The sequence below is a fragment of the Choloepus didactylus genome, chromosome X (assembly GCF_015220235.1).
Source record: "Choloepus didactylus isolate mChoDid1 chromosome X, mChoDid1.pri, whole genome shotgun sequence".
In the NCBI taxonomy this organism is placed as follows: Eukaryota; Metazoa; Chordata; class Mammalia; order Pilosa; family Megalonychidae; genus Choloepus; species Choloepus didactylus.
The window spans coordinates 96184947-96201762 of NC_051334.1; the positions used below are offsets into that span (position 1 = coordinate 96184947).

At 37.9% G+C, this 16816-nt stretch overlaps 1 protein-coding gene across 1 annotated transcript; it reads right to left on the bottom strand.

Moving 5' to 3' along the window:
- Positions 1-128: 128 nt before the first annotated feature.
- On the bottom strand, positions 129-14299 carry LOC119522861 (spermidine/spermine N(1)-acetyltransferase-like protein 1). The gene is made up of 6 exons (XM_037821547.1): positions 14159-14299; positions 10742-10790; positions 9921-10001; positions 9404-9505; positions 971-1011; positions 129-299 (listed from the first exon to the last, which is right to left on the bottom strand). The coding sequence occupies exons 1-6, from the start codon at positions 14297-14299 to the stop codon at positions 129-131; spliced, it is 585 nt and encodes a 194-aa protein (XP_037677475.1).
- Positions 14300-16816: the final 2517 nt, after the last annotated feature.

A 16816-nucleotide genomic window follows, 5' to 3' on the forward strand; every position in this document is an offset into this window, starting at 1 on the left:
TTCTGCTCAAACCAGAGTGTTATGATCACTTGCTGTATTGTATAACATTCAAAGTCAAACTGCTGTTGGACTTAGGTGACATTGAAATGTTGGAACATATGATGGGACAGGTTAGTACAGGTCCTCTTTCACTCTTCCCCAGCCATGTCCATGAGTTCTTCTCTGTCAAACCTGAACAAATGCCAGCCCTCCTCAGAGGAAAGGTCTAAAGCCCCTCGACGAGTGTAGTAGTCGATAGAAGCCTGGTTCCAAATGACGACAAGAAAGTGCATGCAGTTACATTGGCTTCTGATGGCTATCTGTTTAAAAACAAAGATGGCTTTTATTTGAAAGTATAGTCTTCATTAGCTCATTTATTTTATTAAAAGTCTACTATATGCAAGACAGTATGTGCACATAGTAAGTTCAAATAATAATTCAATAGTTATCTCTTGGACTTCTTTAGAGCTGTAAAAAGAAAAAAAGCCCTACTGTTACGAGTTTTAAAACCCCTTGCTTTATAAGTCCAAAACAATTTACAAAGACCACTCATTGGTTTTTCTATAAATCCAGTTGACTGTTTTTTCTTTATGCTTCAGAAAAATTTACCTAAAAATATATATGTTCCCATGTGTATTTCCAAAATACACAAAAGTTTTGATTGTGTACAGTTTGCATTTTCCAACTGTGGACCTATTTTATTGGTAAAATTTTCTTCTAATCTGCCTCATACTTGCTTCTGCTTTGCAGTAGAGTGTATAGTATAGTTGTGGATTATGTAGAAATCAGTTTTTAATTAAATATTACTCAAATATAACCTATATCAGTATCTGATTTGAGAAACCAATTTAATTTGAATTAAAATGTTAAGTATTTTGAGAGGTTATGTTCAGATGATGAGATTAATTATCTAATTCATGCCCCGTTAAAATAATATCTGATGATGAAAAAGGAACATGTATAGAATATCAATACTATTTGTAATACATACCTGACTTAGCCTCTTTAGCATTTCTGCTCCAATACCTAGACCTTTTAAATAGATAATGCAAAATAAAAACTGTAAGATGAAAAAGCCCAATTAACAAGTTATTTGCTTTTGTTTAAAAGAAATAAATGATAAGAACCCTGTTTCTAGTTGTTAAATATTCTTTTTTTTTTTAATCATCATTTTATTGAGATATATTCACATACCACGCAGTCATACAAAACAAATCGTACTTTCGATTGTTTACAGTACCATTACATAGTTGTACATTCATCACCTAAATCAATCCCTGACACCTTCATTAGCACACACACAAAAATAACAAAAATAATAGTTAGAGTGAAAAAGAGCAATTGAAGTAAAAAAGAACACTGGGTACCTTTGTCTGTTTGTTTCCTTCCCCTATTTTTCTACTCATCCATCCATAAACTAGACAAAGTGGAGTGTGGTCCTTATGGCTTTCCCAATCCCATTGTCACCCCTCATAAGCTACATTTTTATACAACTGTCTTCGAGATTCATGGGTTCTGGGTAGTAGTTTGGTAGTTTCAGGTATCCACCACCAGCTACCCCAATTCTTTAGAACCTAAAAAGGGTTGTCTAAAGTGTGCGTAAGAGTGCCCTCCAGAGTGACCTCTCGGCTCGTTTTGGGATCTCTCTGCCACTGAAGCTTATTTCATTTCCTTTCACATCCCCCTTTTGGTCAAGAAGATGTTCTCCGTCCCACGATGCCGGGTCTACATTCCTCCCCGGGAGTCATATTCCACGTTGCCAGGGAGATTCACTCCCCTGGGTGTCCGATCCCACGTAGGGGGGAGGGCAGTGATTTCACCTTTCAAGTTGGCTTAGCCAGAGAGAGAGGGCCACATCTGAGCAACAAAGAGGCATTCAGGAGGAGACTCTCAGGCACAAACATAGGGAGGCCTAGCCTCTCCTTTGCAGCAACCGTCTTCCCAAGGGTAAAACTTATGGTAGAGGGCTCAACCCATCAAACCACCAGTCCCCTATGTCTGTGGTCATGCCAGCAACCATGGAGGTGGGTTAGGCGAATACCCCTGCACTCTCCACAGGCTCCTCAAGGGGGCACTACATCTTTTTTTTTTTCCTTGTTTTTCTTTCTTTTTTTTTTTTTTTTTAACTTTCCCCTCTTTTTTAAATCAACTGTATAAAAAAAAAGTTAAAAAGAAAACAAACATACAATAAAAGAACATTTCAAAGAGACCATAACAAGGGAGTAAGAAAAAGACAACTAACCTAAGATAACTGCTTAACTTCCAACATGTTCCTACTTTACCCCAAGAAAGTTACATAATATAGCAACATTTCTGTGAACTTGTTCCTACCACATCCATCAGAATCCAACAGACCATAGTCATTTCTGGGCATCCCCAGAACGCCAAACAGCCTATCTGTTCTTCCTGGACCACTGTTCCCCCTTCCTTAATTGCTCTCTACTGCTAGTTCCCCTACATTCTACATTATAAACCATTTGTTTTACATTTTTCAAAGTTCACATTAGTGGTAGCATGTAATATTTCTCTTTTTGTGCCTGGCTTATTTCGCTCAGCATTATGTCTTCAAGGTTCATCCATGTTGTCATATGTTTCACCAGATCGTTCCTTCTTACTGCCGTGTAGTATTCCATCGTGTGTATATACCACATTTTATTTATCCACTCATCTGTTGAAGGACATTTGGGTTGTTTCCATCTCTTGGCAATTGTGAATAATGCTGCTATGAACATTGGCGTGCAGATATCTGTTCGTGTCACTGCTTTCCGATCTTCCGGGTATATACCGAGAAGTGCAATCGCTGGATCGAATGGTAGCTCTATATCTAGTTTTCTAAGGAACTGCCAGACTGACTTCCAGAGTGGCTGAACCATTATACAGTCCCACCAACAATGAATAAGAGTCCCAGTTTCTCCACATCCCCTCCAGCATTTGTAGTTTCCTGTTTGTTTAATGGCAGCCATTCTAACCGGTGTTAGATGGTATCTCATTGTGGTCTTAATTTGCATCTCTCTAATAGCTAGTGAAGCTGAACATTTTTTCATGTGTTTCTTGGCCATTTGTATTTCCTCTTCAGAGAACTGTCTTTTCATATCTTTTGCCCATTTTATAATTGGGCTGTCTGTACTATTGTCATTGAGTTGCAGGATTTCTTTGTATATGCAAGATATCAGTGTTTTGTCAGATACATGGTTTCCAAAAATTTTTTCCCATTGAGTTGGCTGCCTCTTTACCTTTTTGAGAAATTCCTTTGAGGTGCAGAAACTTCTAAGCTTGAGGAGTTCCCATTTATCTATTTTCTCTTTTGTTGCTTGTGCTTTGGGTGTAAAGTCTAGGAAGTGGCCGCCTAATACAAGGTCTTGAAGATGATTTCCTACATTATCTTCCAGGAGTTTTATGGTACTTTCTTTTATATTGAGATCTTTGGTCCATTTTGAGTTAATTTTTGTGTAGGGGGTGAGGTAGGGGTCCTCTTTCATTCTTTTGGATATGGATATCCAACTGTCCCAGCCCCATTTGTTGAAAAGACCGTTATGGCTCAGTTCAGTGACTTTGGGAGCCTTATCAAAGATCAGTCGGCCATAGATCTGAGGGTCTATCTCTGAGTTCTCAATTCGATTCCATTGATCTATATGTCTATCTTTGTGCCAGTACCATGCTGTTTTGGCAACTGTGGCTTTATAATAAGCTTCAAAGTCAGGGAGTGTAAGTCCTCCCACTTCGTTTTTCTTTTTTAGAGTGTCTTTAGCAATTCAAGACATCTTCCCTTTCCAAATAAATTTGATAACTAGCTTTTCCAAGTCTGCAAAGTAGGTTGTTGGAATTTTGATTGGGATTGCATTGAATCTGTAGATGAGTTTGGGTAGAATTGACATCTTAATGACATTTAGCCTTCCTATCCATGAACATGGAATATTTTTCCATCTTTTAAGGTCCCCTTCTATTTCTTTTAGTAGAGTTATGTAGTTTTCTTTGTATAGGTCTTTTACATCTTTGGTTAAGTTTATTCCTAGGTACTTGATTTTTTTAGTTGCTATTGAAAATGGTATCTTTTTCTTGAGTGTCTCTTCAGTTTGTTCATTTCTAGCATATAGAAACATTACTGACTTATGTGCATTAACCTTGTATCCTGCTACTTTGCTAAATTTGTTTATTAGCTCTAGTAGCTGTATCGTCGATTTCTCAGGGTTTTCTAGATATAAGATCATATCATCTGCAAACAATGACAGTTTTACTTCTTCTTTTCCAATTTGGATGCCTTTTATTTCTTTGTCTTGCCGGATTGCCCTGGCTAGCACTTCCAGCACAATGTTGAATAACAGTGGTGACAGCGGGCATCCTTGTCTTGTTCCTGATCTTAGAGGGAAGGCTTTCAGTCTCTCACCATTGAGTACTATGCTGGCTGTGGGTTTTTCATATATGCTCTTTATCATGTTGAGGAAGTTTCCTTCAATTCCTACCTTTTGAAGTGTTTTTATCAAAAAGGGATGTTGGATTTTGTCAAATGCTTTTTCAGCATCTATTGAGATGATCAATTGATTTTTCCCTTTCGAGTTTTTAATGTGTTGTAATACATTGATTGTTTTTCTTATGTTGAACCATCCTTGCATGCCTGGAATGAACCCCACTTGGTCATGGTGTATGATTTTTTTTATGTGTCTTTGGATTCGATTTGCAAGTATTTTGTTGAGGATTTTTGCATCTATATTCATTAGGGAGATTGGCCGGTAGTTTTCCTTTTTTGTAGCATCTTTGCCTGGTTTTGGTATTAGATTGATGTTAGCTTCATAAAATGAGTTAGGTAGTGTTCCATTTTCTTCAATGTTTTGAAAGAGTTTGAGTAAGATTGGTGTCAGTTCTTTCTGGAAAGTTTGGTAGAATTCCCCTGTGAAGCCATCTGGCCCTGGGCATTTATTTGTGGGAAGATTTTTGATGACTGATTGGATCTCTTTGCTTGTGATGGGTTGGTTGAGGTCTTCTATTTCTTCTCTGGTCAGTCTAGGTTGTTCATATGTTTCCAGGAAATTGTCCATTTCCTCTACATTATCCAGTTTGTTGCCATACAGTTGTTCATAGTATCCTCTTATAATTTTTTTAATTTCTTCAGGATCTGCAGTTATGTCACCTTTTTCATTCATTATTTTGTTTATATGGGTCTTCTCTCTTTTTGATTTTGTCAGTCTAGCTAGGGGCTTGTCAATCTTGTTGATCTTCTCAAAGAACCAACTTTTGGTGATATTTATCCTCTCTATTGTTTTTTTGTTCTCTATGTCATTTATTTCTGCTTTAATCCTTGTTATTTCTTTTCTTGTACTTGGTTTAGGATTGGTTTGCCGTTCATTTTCTAGCTTCTTCAGTTGATCCATTAGTTCTTTGATTTTGGCTCTTTCTTCCTTTTTAATATATGCGTTTAGTGCTATAAATTTCCCCCTTAACACTGCTTTTGCTGCATCCCATAGATTTTGGTATGTTGTGTTCTCATTTTCATTCGTCTCTATATATTTAGCAATTTCTCTTGCTATTTCTTCTTTAACCCACTGATTGTTTAGGAGTTTGTTGTTTAACCTCCAGGTATTTGTGAATTTTCTAAGTCTCTGATGGTTATTGACTTCTAATTGTATTCCATTGTGGTCAAAGAATGTGCTTTGAATAATTTCAATCTTTTTAAATTTATTGAGGCTTGTTTTATGTCCCAGTATATGATCTATTCTGGAGAAAGTTCCATGAGCACGAGAAAAGTATGTGTATCCTGGTGATTTGGGATGTGATGTCCTGTATATGTCTGTTAAATCTAATTCATTTAGCAGATTGTTTAGGTTTTCAATTTCCTTATTGGTCTTCTGTCTGGTTGATCTATCTATAGGAGAGAGTGATGTGTTGAAGTCTCCCACAATTATTGTGGAAACATCAATTGCTTCCTTTAGTTTTGCCAGTGTTTCTCTCATGTATTTTGTGGCACCTTGATTGGGTGCATAGACATTTACGATTGTTATTTCTTCTTGCTGAATTGCCCCTTTTATTAGTATGTAGTGGCCTTCTTTGTCTCTCAAAACATCCCTGCATTTGAAGTCTATTTTATCTGAGATGAATATTGCTATACCTGCTTTCTTTTGGCTGTAGCTTGCATGAAATATTTTTTTCCATCCTTTCACTTTCAGTTTCTTTGTGTCCCTGTGTCTAAGATGAGTCTCTTGTATGCAACATATTGATGATTCATTTTTTTTGGATCCATTCTGCGAATCTATATCTTTTAATTGGGGAGTTTAATCCATTTACATTCAACGTTATAACCGTGAAGGTATTTCTTGAATCGGCCATCTTATCCTTTGGTTTATGTTTGCCATATTTTTCCCTCTCTCTATTAATATCCTTTATTGTACCCATACCGAATCTCTTTAGTACTGAACCTTTCTCCAAGTCTGTCTGTCCTGTCTTTGTTTCTCTGTCTGTAGGGCTCCTTTTAGTATCTCCAGTAGGGCAGGTCTCTTGTTAGCAAATTCTCTCAGCATTTGTTTGTCTGTGAAAAATTTAAGCTCTCCCTGAAATTTGAAGGAGAGCTTTGCTGGATAAAGTATTCTTGGCTGGAAATTTTTCTCACTCAGAATTTTAAATATATCATGCCACTGCCTTCTTGCCTCCATGGTGGCTGCTGAGTAGTCACTACTTAGTCTTATGCTGTTTCCTTTGTATGTGGTGAATTGCTTTTCTCTTGCTGCTTTCAGAACTTGCTCCTTCTCTTCTGTGTTTGACAGTGTGATCAGAATATGTCTTGGAGTGGGTTTATTTGGATTTATTCTATTTGGAGTTCGCTGAGCATTTATGATTTCTGTATTCATGTTGTTTAGAAGATTTGGGAAGTTTTCCCCAACAATTTCTTTGAATACTCTTCCTAGACCTTTACCCTTTTCTTCCCCTTCTGGGACACCAATGAGTCTTATATTTGGACGTTTCATATTATCTATCATATCCCTGAGGTCCATTTCGATTTTTTCAATTTTTTTCCCCATTCTTTCTTTTATGCTTTCATTTTCCATTCTGTCATCTTCGAGGTCACTGATTCGTTGTTCAACTTCCTCTAGTCTTGTACTATGAGTGTCCAGAATCTTTTTAATTTGGTCAACAGTTTCTTTAATTTCCATAAGATCATCCATTTTTTTATTTAGTCTTGCAATGTCTTCTTTATGCTCTTCTAGAGTCTTCTTGATTTCCTTTATATCCCGTACTATGGTCTCATTGTTCATCTTTAGTTCTTTGAGTAGCTGCTCTAGGTGCTGTGTCTCTTCTGGCCTTTTGATTTGGGTGCTTGGGCTTGGGTTATCCATATCGTCTGGTTTTTTCATATGCTTTATAATTTTCTGTTATTTTTGGCCTCGTGGCATTTGCTGAACTTGATAGGGTTCTTTTAGGGTTTGTAGACCTATTGAAGTCCTTATCTCTAATTTATCAGATCTACAGCTTCGTGGAGTACACTTTCTCCAACCAACCAGCAGGTGGCGTCCACGAGCCACCCGTTCTCCACAAGCCAGCTCTCCCCTGCTTAGCCTTTTTGGTGAGTGGGGGAGTGAGTCTTGTGGGGCCCAATTGGTGTACCAAGCTTGCGTGTGTAGTTGGTGTTGCCTGCCCTGTATGTGGGGCGTGTTTCTGGGCAGTCGGGGAGGGGGGGTGGCCCTAACAATCAAATCTCCCTGGTGATCCTAGAGTTTTAAAGCTGCTGCAATAGTCTAATCCTTCAGTTCAGTCCTGCCACAGTTTGTCTCTGCCACTGACCCACAAGTCCTTGGTATTGGCATATGGCTCCTGAGACTTGCAAGTGGGCCCCTCTTCCAGGCTGTGCACCCTGGGTCCTCTGTTGAGGGATGACTGTGCTATGTCACAGGTGAGTGCCGTCCCCCCAGGGCAGTTCTGGGCTGCTGGGCTGTGTAGGGAGGCTCCCAGTCTGCTCAAATGATGGCTGAGTGGGGCTTTGTTAATTCACACTGCTCCACCTTCCCAACTCTGGGACAATCAGCTGAGGTTGCAGGGAAGGCTAATGTCCACGCCCAGTTTTGTGGTGTGTGCCTGTTATTTGAAGCACTTCCGTCACACTGGGTTGTCTGGGGCAGCTCTGGGCTATGGGGCTGGCAACGGGCAGGAGTGTTTCCTGTCCACCAGGATGATGGCTGTGAGCGGACACCCCCCTTTTCTTGGGAAGTTGTGGTGTTTGGTGAATTTTCTCAGCCACTGGATTATTGCCTTTTGTCTCAGAGCTCTCCTAGTTCTGCTCTTGACTTGACGTGCCCAAATTGAAAGTCTTTGAAGCTTTCTGTATTGGGCTTCTTAGAGTAGTTGTTTTAGAAAAAGAAAAAAGGATTAAAAAAAAAAAAAAAAAAGGGCCCTCCTCAGAGATCTAATGGGTTATTGAAATGCTAATAGACAAAGCAACCAGGGCCATTAAGGAAAGGTCCACAGGGCAGAGAGATCAGCTTTTCTTCGGGATTTGCATATGCGCCTCAAGGCCTGAGCTCCGCCCTTCCCCTTTCTGTGTTCACCAGAACTCCAAAAATCCTCTGCTTTTATTTTGGAGTTTTTCGTGTTGTTTTTTTTTTTTTTTTCTATGCCTGTCTCCTCTCTGCTGGGCTGGCTGCTCTCAGATTCTCTGGTGTCTGGTCTCAGTCTATCTATGGTTGGAGTTTGGATCAGTAGAATGAGTTTCCGATAAGGGCTGCCACTGCAGTTCTCCCTTCTCCTTCCCGGAGCTGACAGCCCCTCCTCCCCCGGGACTGAGCCTGGCAGGGAGGGGCGTGGGTCCCCTGGCCGCAAAAACTTACAGATTTCACTGATCTCAGCAGTTCGACATTTTCATGAGTGTTGTATGAAGTATGCCCAAAGTCAGATTGCTCTGTGGTGTCCAGTCCACGCAGTTCCTGGCTTTCTACCTGCTTTCCTGGAGGAGTAACTAAAACATACAGCTCACCAGTCCACCATCTTGCCCCGCCTCTGTTATATATTCTTAATATCTTGTATCAAGACATCTCATGAATGTTATCTCTTTTTTTCCTAAATGAAATTTGATTTCAAATATAGTGGGGAAAAGTTTGGCATTTATTTTAAAGATCAGTGAAGAGAAAATGCGTCTCCGTATCTATCACCTTAGCATAGCATTGTATTTCTTATCCATTTTTAAAGGTAAAAGTATAGCTATAGTAGTTTGGCTTATTCAAGTCCTAATAAACTAATAAGAAAATATTTTTGCAATCTGTGATTAGGTCTTTACCATGTGGAAGAACAACTAGGATAGTGATCAGTTTCATGAAACAGAAATGAGTTACATAAACAAACTTTAAACACCATATTTATACTAAAACTCTATCTCTACTCCTTAAATTAAAATATACCATTTTCATTTTTAAAGTATTTATAAATAATATTTTAAGTGTAGTTTGACTTCGGTAAGCTTGTATGACATAAAAGTCCTCTAGGTAAAGTAACTTGCCAATCCAGGGGTCATATGTAAAGTAGTACATGGCCAATCCAACGGTCACTATGCCTAGGAAAAGGGAAGAGGTGTACAAAGAGAAAGCAGTTAATGCTTTGAATCTTACAAAGGTTTTTTTCTGAAAAAAATTGGAATATTTTTGGTTTTTTAAACTATTGTAGTAATAAATGCTCAATGGACAAAATTTCAAACAATTCAGGGATGTGTAATATAGAAGGTATAAGTTCCTTATACAACATTCAATAGATAAGCCCTCTTATCAGTGTGGAGTATATTCTTCCAAACTTTTTCTATGCATATACAAATGTATAAGTACATGCCACACACTTTCTTTTTTAAAAAACTAAACTAGGTTTATACTCTTCTTCTCTGCTTAACAGTTATTTTATGTTATCAAACTGTACTTTGTTTTCACAGTAGAGAAGTTACACTCCAGATTAAATTGGAGAAGGAAGATTTACTTTACCTAATGGTTTATGTTGATTGTGTACTTCTGCAATCAGGCAGTAGAAAAGAGGGTTGTCCCCAAAGCCATCCCTGAGTAAATCTGAAATAACAATTCACATCCAGTATGTCAAAAAGTTTATATTACTAGACAGGTAAGAGTAGAGCAATTATTATTGGTATTATTGTGAAACCATTTATCTCCTTGATAGAATGTTCTAATTGTATTACATGTTTTCTGAAGTATTCAGCTTCAAGGAGTTGTCCTTCATCATACAATATTCTAGGATTTAGTAGATATCTCTCTTTACCTAGTCTTTGCCATTTGTAATTTTACAAACTTTATCTTTCCTCTTAGTCTTCATCTTTTCTGCCTAAAAAGTTTTAATTCAACATAAAACATTAGCCTAATTTATTAATACTGCTAGCTATCAAAATGTAATAAATGTCTTGAAAATATTTTGGGTCACTTTATTTTTACTTTTACTTTATTTTATTGCATCCTGTTTAGCTAATACCAACATAGTGGGTGTTAAATTATGCCTTTTTTTTGAATAGCACTTCTCATTCTACATTTTTGAAAATTAGTTGGGATCTACTGCAGCTGTAAATGTGTAAGAGCTTTGTTAAATGTCAATTTCACAATAAAAATTAGGGAAAATATAAAATAGTGGCTCCCTGGCAAGGTTATCAAATTTATGTCCTATATATAGTGCACTATTAATGACATCATCTTTGTGTACCAAAGACAGCAGCTTCCACATATCCAAGTACAAGCAGTACTGTGCAAACATTATGTTATGTTTCTTTTTCTAGCTCTGAAAATTCCACAAACCATTTTACCCGTTGTTAACTTCACTGCATCTGGCATGTTTTCACAAGCAGCCAATTCCTTACATTTTATGATTTAATAACAAATTCTTGCAATAATAACTATCATGGAGTTTTTTTTTGAGCATTAATTTATGTATGATATTGTCCCTGGCAGTTTTAAAAGTGAGTCGGACATAACCTGAGCCATCTAGAAAAATTAAAATTTAAAACAGCACACAGAACAGAAGAATATACGTAGAAGATTAACTATGTTGATACTTCACTCGTATGAAGGTTAGTTATCCAAGTAACTAGCCTTGAATACACCTAGAAACTGGAAAGTTAAGCAAAAAGGGTTTCTGAGCATATAAAGTAGATATCACAAAGTCTGTGTATTATAAAGCTCATAGACTTTACAGAAGAGTCTCGTGTGGGCCTGTCAGATGTCTTTCCCAATTTAATTTTAGACTTTGTGTATTTTTCTTTTTACCATCATTTTTTATACATTCAAATTAATCCTTTCCTTTATGGTTTAGATCTCATGCTTGAAAAGGCATTACCTACTACTTCCAGATTTAAAAAAAAATCACTCTTGTTTTATTCTTAAGTTCTTAATATTAATAAGTGATTAGGATTTTTTTGCTGTAAGAAATGAGGTGGAATTCACCTATATTTTTTCCACCAATTGTCCCAACACATTTATTGAATAACCTATCTTTTATTCACTGACTTGAAATGTCCTGTTCATCATATACTAAATTCTCACATATATATACTTAGAACTTCTGGACTCTCCACTCTGTTCCACAACCATAGAATTCTAATTATTTATAGTTTTTATAATATATGGTAGGGATCACCTCCCTCATTACTTTTCTTTTTGGAATTTTTCTAGAAATGCTCACATGTTCATTCTTCCAGGTGAAAATTGGGGAATGTTGACTGAGATTGCATTAGATTTGTAATGAAAAAGGCTTTCAAAATATATAAAGGCAGCAAGGATTGGATTATGTAGATCCTCGGTAAGACATTTGGATTTTATTCCCAATTCAACAAGAAGCCTAATGGAGTTTTGACCATTTTGGCTGCTGTGTAGAGAATGCATTAAATGGGGAGGGCAAGACTTTTTTGTACCTTTACCTCCCCTAACACACTGTAAGCTCCTTGAGGGCAGAGAATGTAATCCAATAATGTTTGTATCCTTTATAGACCTTCTCCTAATATGCATTCATTGTACAATGAAAACAAATCAAATATTAATACTACTTAGCCCTTGTCTGTGCTTCACCAGTTGTCCAGAGCCACACTTTGAGAACCACCATAATAAAAGGCTTTAGATGGAAAGTCTTGTGAACAAGAAGTTGTGGCCGTCTAGCTTTGAAATCTGGGGTTCCCTAAATAATTCTGTGGTGTGATGGTTGAATAGGATACAACAGGTGTGTACAGAGGATAGTTGGAAGAATTTTAGTGGCAGGTCAGTAAATAAAACCTACAAGACCCAATAGGAATGTGTATGATTTCACTCATATGACATATCTAGAATAAGCAAATTCATAAAGACAAAGTAGATTAAAGATTACCAGTGGCTGAAGAGAAGGGAGTTACTGCTTAATGTGTACAAAGTTTCTGTTTTGGGTGATGAAAAGTTTTGGTAATGGATGGTGTTGATGGTAGCACAACACTAAATGTAATTAATGCCACTGAATTGTACACATAAAATGGTTAAAATGGCAAATTTTACATTATACATGTTACAATTTAAAAAAAAAAAAAACTTGCAATATATTCAGCTAACGGATTACCATGATGACAAACTCTATTAAAGTCCTTTGCAAAGAGAAAATGTTCTGCAAACTTAGCAGTGAGCAGGAGTTAGGACAAATACATGTAAGAAGAACATAAAGCTCAAAGCTGACTAATCATTACATACATGTCTGTGATGCTGAGTAAGTAATCTAGCTTTCCTATTACTTTTCTACAGTGAATACTAGTTAAAATTACTCCCAAGAAACTTCAGGTGTATTTTCACATACATGAGACAAACTAAAATGTAAATGTGGTCAGGAACTCCACAGACATAGGTTTACTGCAGCGGGAGAGTCCAGTGTTGTATTTTTCCCGTGTTGATGGCAATGGACATTGTTTGGAAAGCTAGGAAAGTTAAGTTTGTCCAGGTAGAGGCTCACTGTAATTCAATAATAAATTTATTAATTGCCAACCAGGTGTCAAATACTAGAGTTACAAAAAAATTCTCTTAAATTATTTTCTACCACCTGGAAAAATGTGGGTCTGCAATAATTAACATAATTATAATGGGCGTAGTAGCTTGATTGATGATCTAATCATGCAAATTAATGCCAGGTTGGAGAAATGACTTAGAACTTGTTGGTATGTAGTAGAATTGAAGCCATGAGAGAAAGTATAACTCAGTTTTCAGATCTATAACAAAACCTAGCATCATTTCAACAGTTGTATTTCACTAGAAAACTTCTGGCATTTTGTTTTGGTGATTAAAACGCATTCTCCAATCAAAGAAAACACAGCCTTGACCTGATTTAGACATGGCAGAATATTGGTGAGCAGATGGAAACATTTTCATTGCGAATCTCTATTATAAGGTTTCCATATCTATAGTGTGTGCCTTGTCCCAACCATGTACTTACTCCATTAAGAATCTGGGCTACTGCTTTAATATAGATTTGTTTAGGCTTTGCACCACATAAATGATTGCCTTCAATGCTACAGAACTTCACTACAGTAACCATGACTATTGTACTGTCCCCTTTACTGTACTGGAAATGATTTCCATGATGTCATTAAAGTAAATATTTACATCAGAAATATTTAACCTGGATCATTGGAATCCCTGGGGAGTGTCTGGATGGGTTTCAGAGATCAAGGAACTCTGAAATTGTATGAAAAATATGTTGGTTATGAATATTGTTTTCTGTCAGAGAATCATCAGATTCTACAAGCAGCTGTGGTCTGAGAAGCAACAAGATTCCCTATCCCAAAATATTAGCAATTCGTACCTGAAATTCTATCATTGGCAGATAATTTATTTGAATTAAGCAATCCTTTTATCTAAGATCCTCTCTGAAGGTGAAAATTTCCCCAGAAGAAACAACACATTTGGTTCCTGAAATTTCCATGAATTGGTTTCCCTCATGATTTTTTGAGGCCCCTACTATGTGGTAAGCAATTTATGTGCAATCATTTTATCCTGTAGCATCATTACAACAATCTTTTGGAGAGAGATTACTATAATCTTGATTTTTAAAGATGAGAGAAATGAAATTTAAAGAAGTTAAGTAACTTCCAGGAGGTTATATACACTGGTGGTAATTAGCAGAGCCAGGATTCAAACCCCGCCGATGCCTCCGTTACTCTCTTTGAACCCTAACTAATGCCATGAAGCTCCACAGAATAAAGGAGAGACATGCTTACTTTAATCAAGCGCAAGATTTCAGGGCAGTCCCGAGCCTCCGCAGGTCTCACTCGGAAAGAATTCATGTCTGATTGGATCATGCCTGATTGTTTCAACCCTGGTTGTTTCCTGATGGGTAGGTTTGTGCCTGGTTGGTTCATGCCTGTTTGTCTCGTGCCTGGTTGTTTTATGCCTGGTTGTCTCGTGCCTGGTTGTTTCATGCCGTGTTGGTTCATGCCTGGTTGGCCTATGCCTGGGTGTTTTATACTCGGTGAGGTCTTGTCTGGTAAGCTTGTTCCTGGTTGGTTCATGTCCGGTTGGTTTGTACCAGGTAAACTCGTACCTGCTTGGCTCATGCCTGGTTGGTTCATGCCCTGTTGATTTGTGTCGGGTAGGTTACTGCATGATTGGTTCATGCCTGGTTGATTCATGCCTGGTCGACTGAAGACTGGTTGGCAGAGGACTGACTGGTTTGCTGATGACTAAATGTCTTGATGGAATAGGAGCCCTTAATTACAGTGCTGTGATGGGAGGCTGTCGGCTGTTTCCGGGTTTTCTCAACTTGATTCACACTTCGAGATACCTCTCTGTTAAGGTGGAAATGGGAGGACAAAAAGAGGGCTCTCTAAATAAGATTGTACCTAAAGAAACACCTCCAGTTTGCTGGAGTTGACTTCACCAGCGATCACAGCTACAAGCTTGGCTGAGTTTCAGGTTGTCATCTGGCATTTCTTTGCCAACAGGCCAGAAGTGAGGGGAAGAAGAAAATGACCCTGGGTATTACTGCCTTACTCCCTTGCGCAGTCCATGCGTCAAAGTGAGGAGGTCACAATGCCCGTATCTACGTGACTACGGGCGCCCCCATGGGGTGAGGGAAGGGCAAGGCGGGATGGCTTTGCCTCCACTTGACTTCCTCCTCTCCAACACTTGAGAGGATGAAGCAAGAAGCTAGAGTCTCAGAGTTTATGCTTGGCACACACCCTAAGAGAGCCTGAATTTTTAAGGAACTAAGTCAAAGATACTTGCCCCACCCTTTCCCCTTCCCCCAGCGTCCCAGTCTTCAAATAATTCAGTTCCTATTTCTGTCCTGACTTCCACTTATCCTTTTCCCATACAGGTAGAAACTAGAATGCTTAAAACGGTCGTTGCAATGAGGTGCTAAAGTTCCCAAAGCAGAAACATTTTTTAAAAAATAATTAAGAATAGCTACAGCTACCATTTCTTGAGTTCTTTTATGACCTAGGCTCAGTGGGGAGCACTTTACATTCATTATCTCATGCAGTCATCACCTCAACCCTATTATCAGCAATTGTGAGGAAACTTCAAATGATTTGGTAACCTTCCCAAAGCCTCATAATAGTTTGCAGAGAGCTTGAATTCAGACCCAGGTCTATCCAACTCCATTTCCAAACTTTTTGCTGGCATACATCTTGCTTCTTACTCACCCTACTCATTCACCACTCCCATATCTGTGTGGTCAGGCATGTTGTCATCTTCCCCCAACCTCCCTCGCAGAATTCTTCCATCATTTTATCTGCTATATCATTTCCTCAACAATGTATATTCTGTAACTCAAGCTAGTACTATTTCAAATACAATACCTTTTTTTTTCACCACAACAAAGAACCTTGGTTGAGGTGTTCTAAGTCTTACATTTTGTTAAAGACTTTACATATGAACTATCTCTTTTTTTTCCAACAAAAGTTTTATATTTAAAATACATAAAGAACTCTCAAAATTCAACAATAAAAAATCAAACAATCCAATTAGAAAATGGGCAAAAAGCATGAACAGATATTGCATCAAAGAGGAGATACAGATGGCATATAAATATACGATGAAAGATGTTCAACATCATCATTCATTAGGGAAATGCAAATTAAAACCACAATAAAATATTGCTACACACATATCAGAACACCTGAAATAAAAATATAGTGACATACCAAATGCTGGCAAGAATGCAGAGAAACTGGATCTTATACATTGTTAGTGGGAATGTAAAATGGTACAAGAACTCTGAAAAATTGTTTGGCAATATCTTATAAAACTAAATTTGACCCAGCAATCACACTCTGGGAATTTATCCCAGAAATTTGAAAACTTATACTCACAGCACTAATATTCATAGCAGTCTTATTCATAATTGTAAAAAACTGGCAACAACCTGTGCTAAAAGATTAACTAGGCAGGCCTGGTTGCCCAAACCCCGCCCATTCCGCAGGTCTTTAGTACTGGCCCTTGGCCAGCTCTTGGATGAGGACCTCTAAGCTTTTTGAGAATTCTGCCTGATAAGAGTGCCTTGGTATGGCCTGAGGCCTTGGGCCATATTGTATCAATTTGACCAGATGGTTTATGCTAACAGTGAACCATCTCTTTTAGTCCTCAAAGCAACCTGGTGAGTTTTGTACTGTCATTCCCCTTGTATCAACAAAGAAACTTAAACTTAGACCAATTAATTAATTTTCCCAGGTCTAATAAATGCCAGTATGGAAATGTAGTCCAAGTCTCATCCCATAGACAAAAGGGTCCAAGTAAAACTAGAGAGCCCAATCATCTGTTAGCCTGTGCCAGCTACAAATGGAATCTAGGGAGCCCACAGTTTTAGCTTGACAGGCAAACTAAATCACATCACAGAACTATGCCAAGCTCAACACAAGTTAGATATAGGTACATTG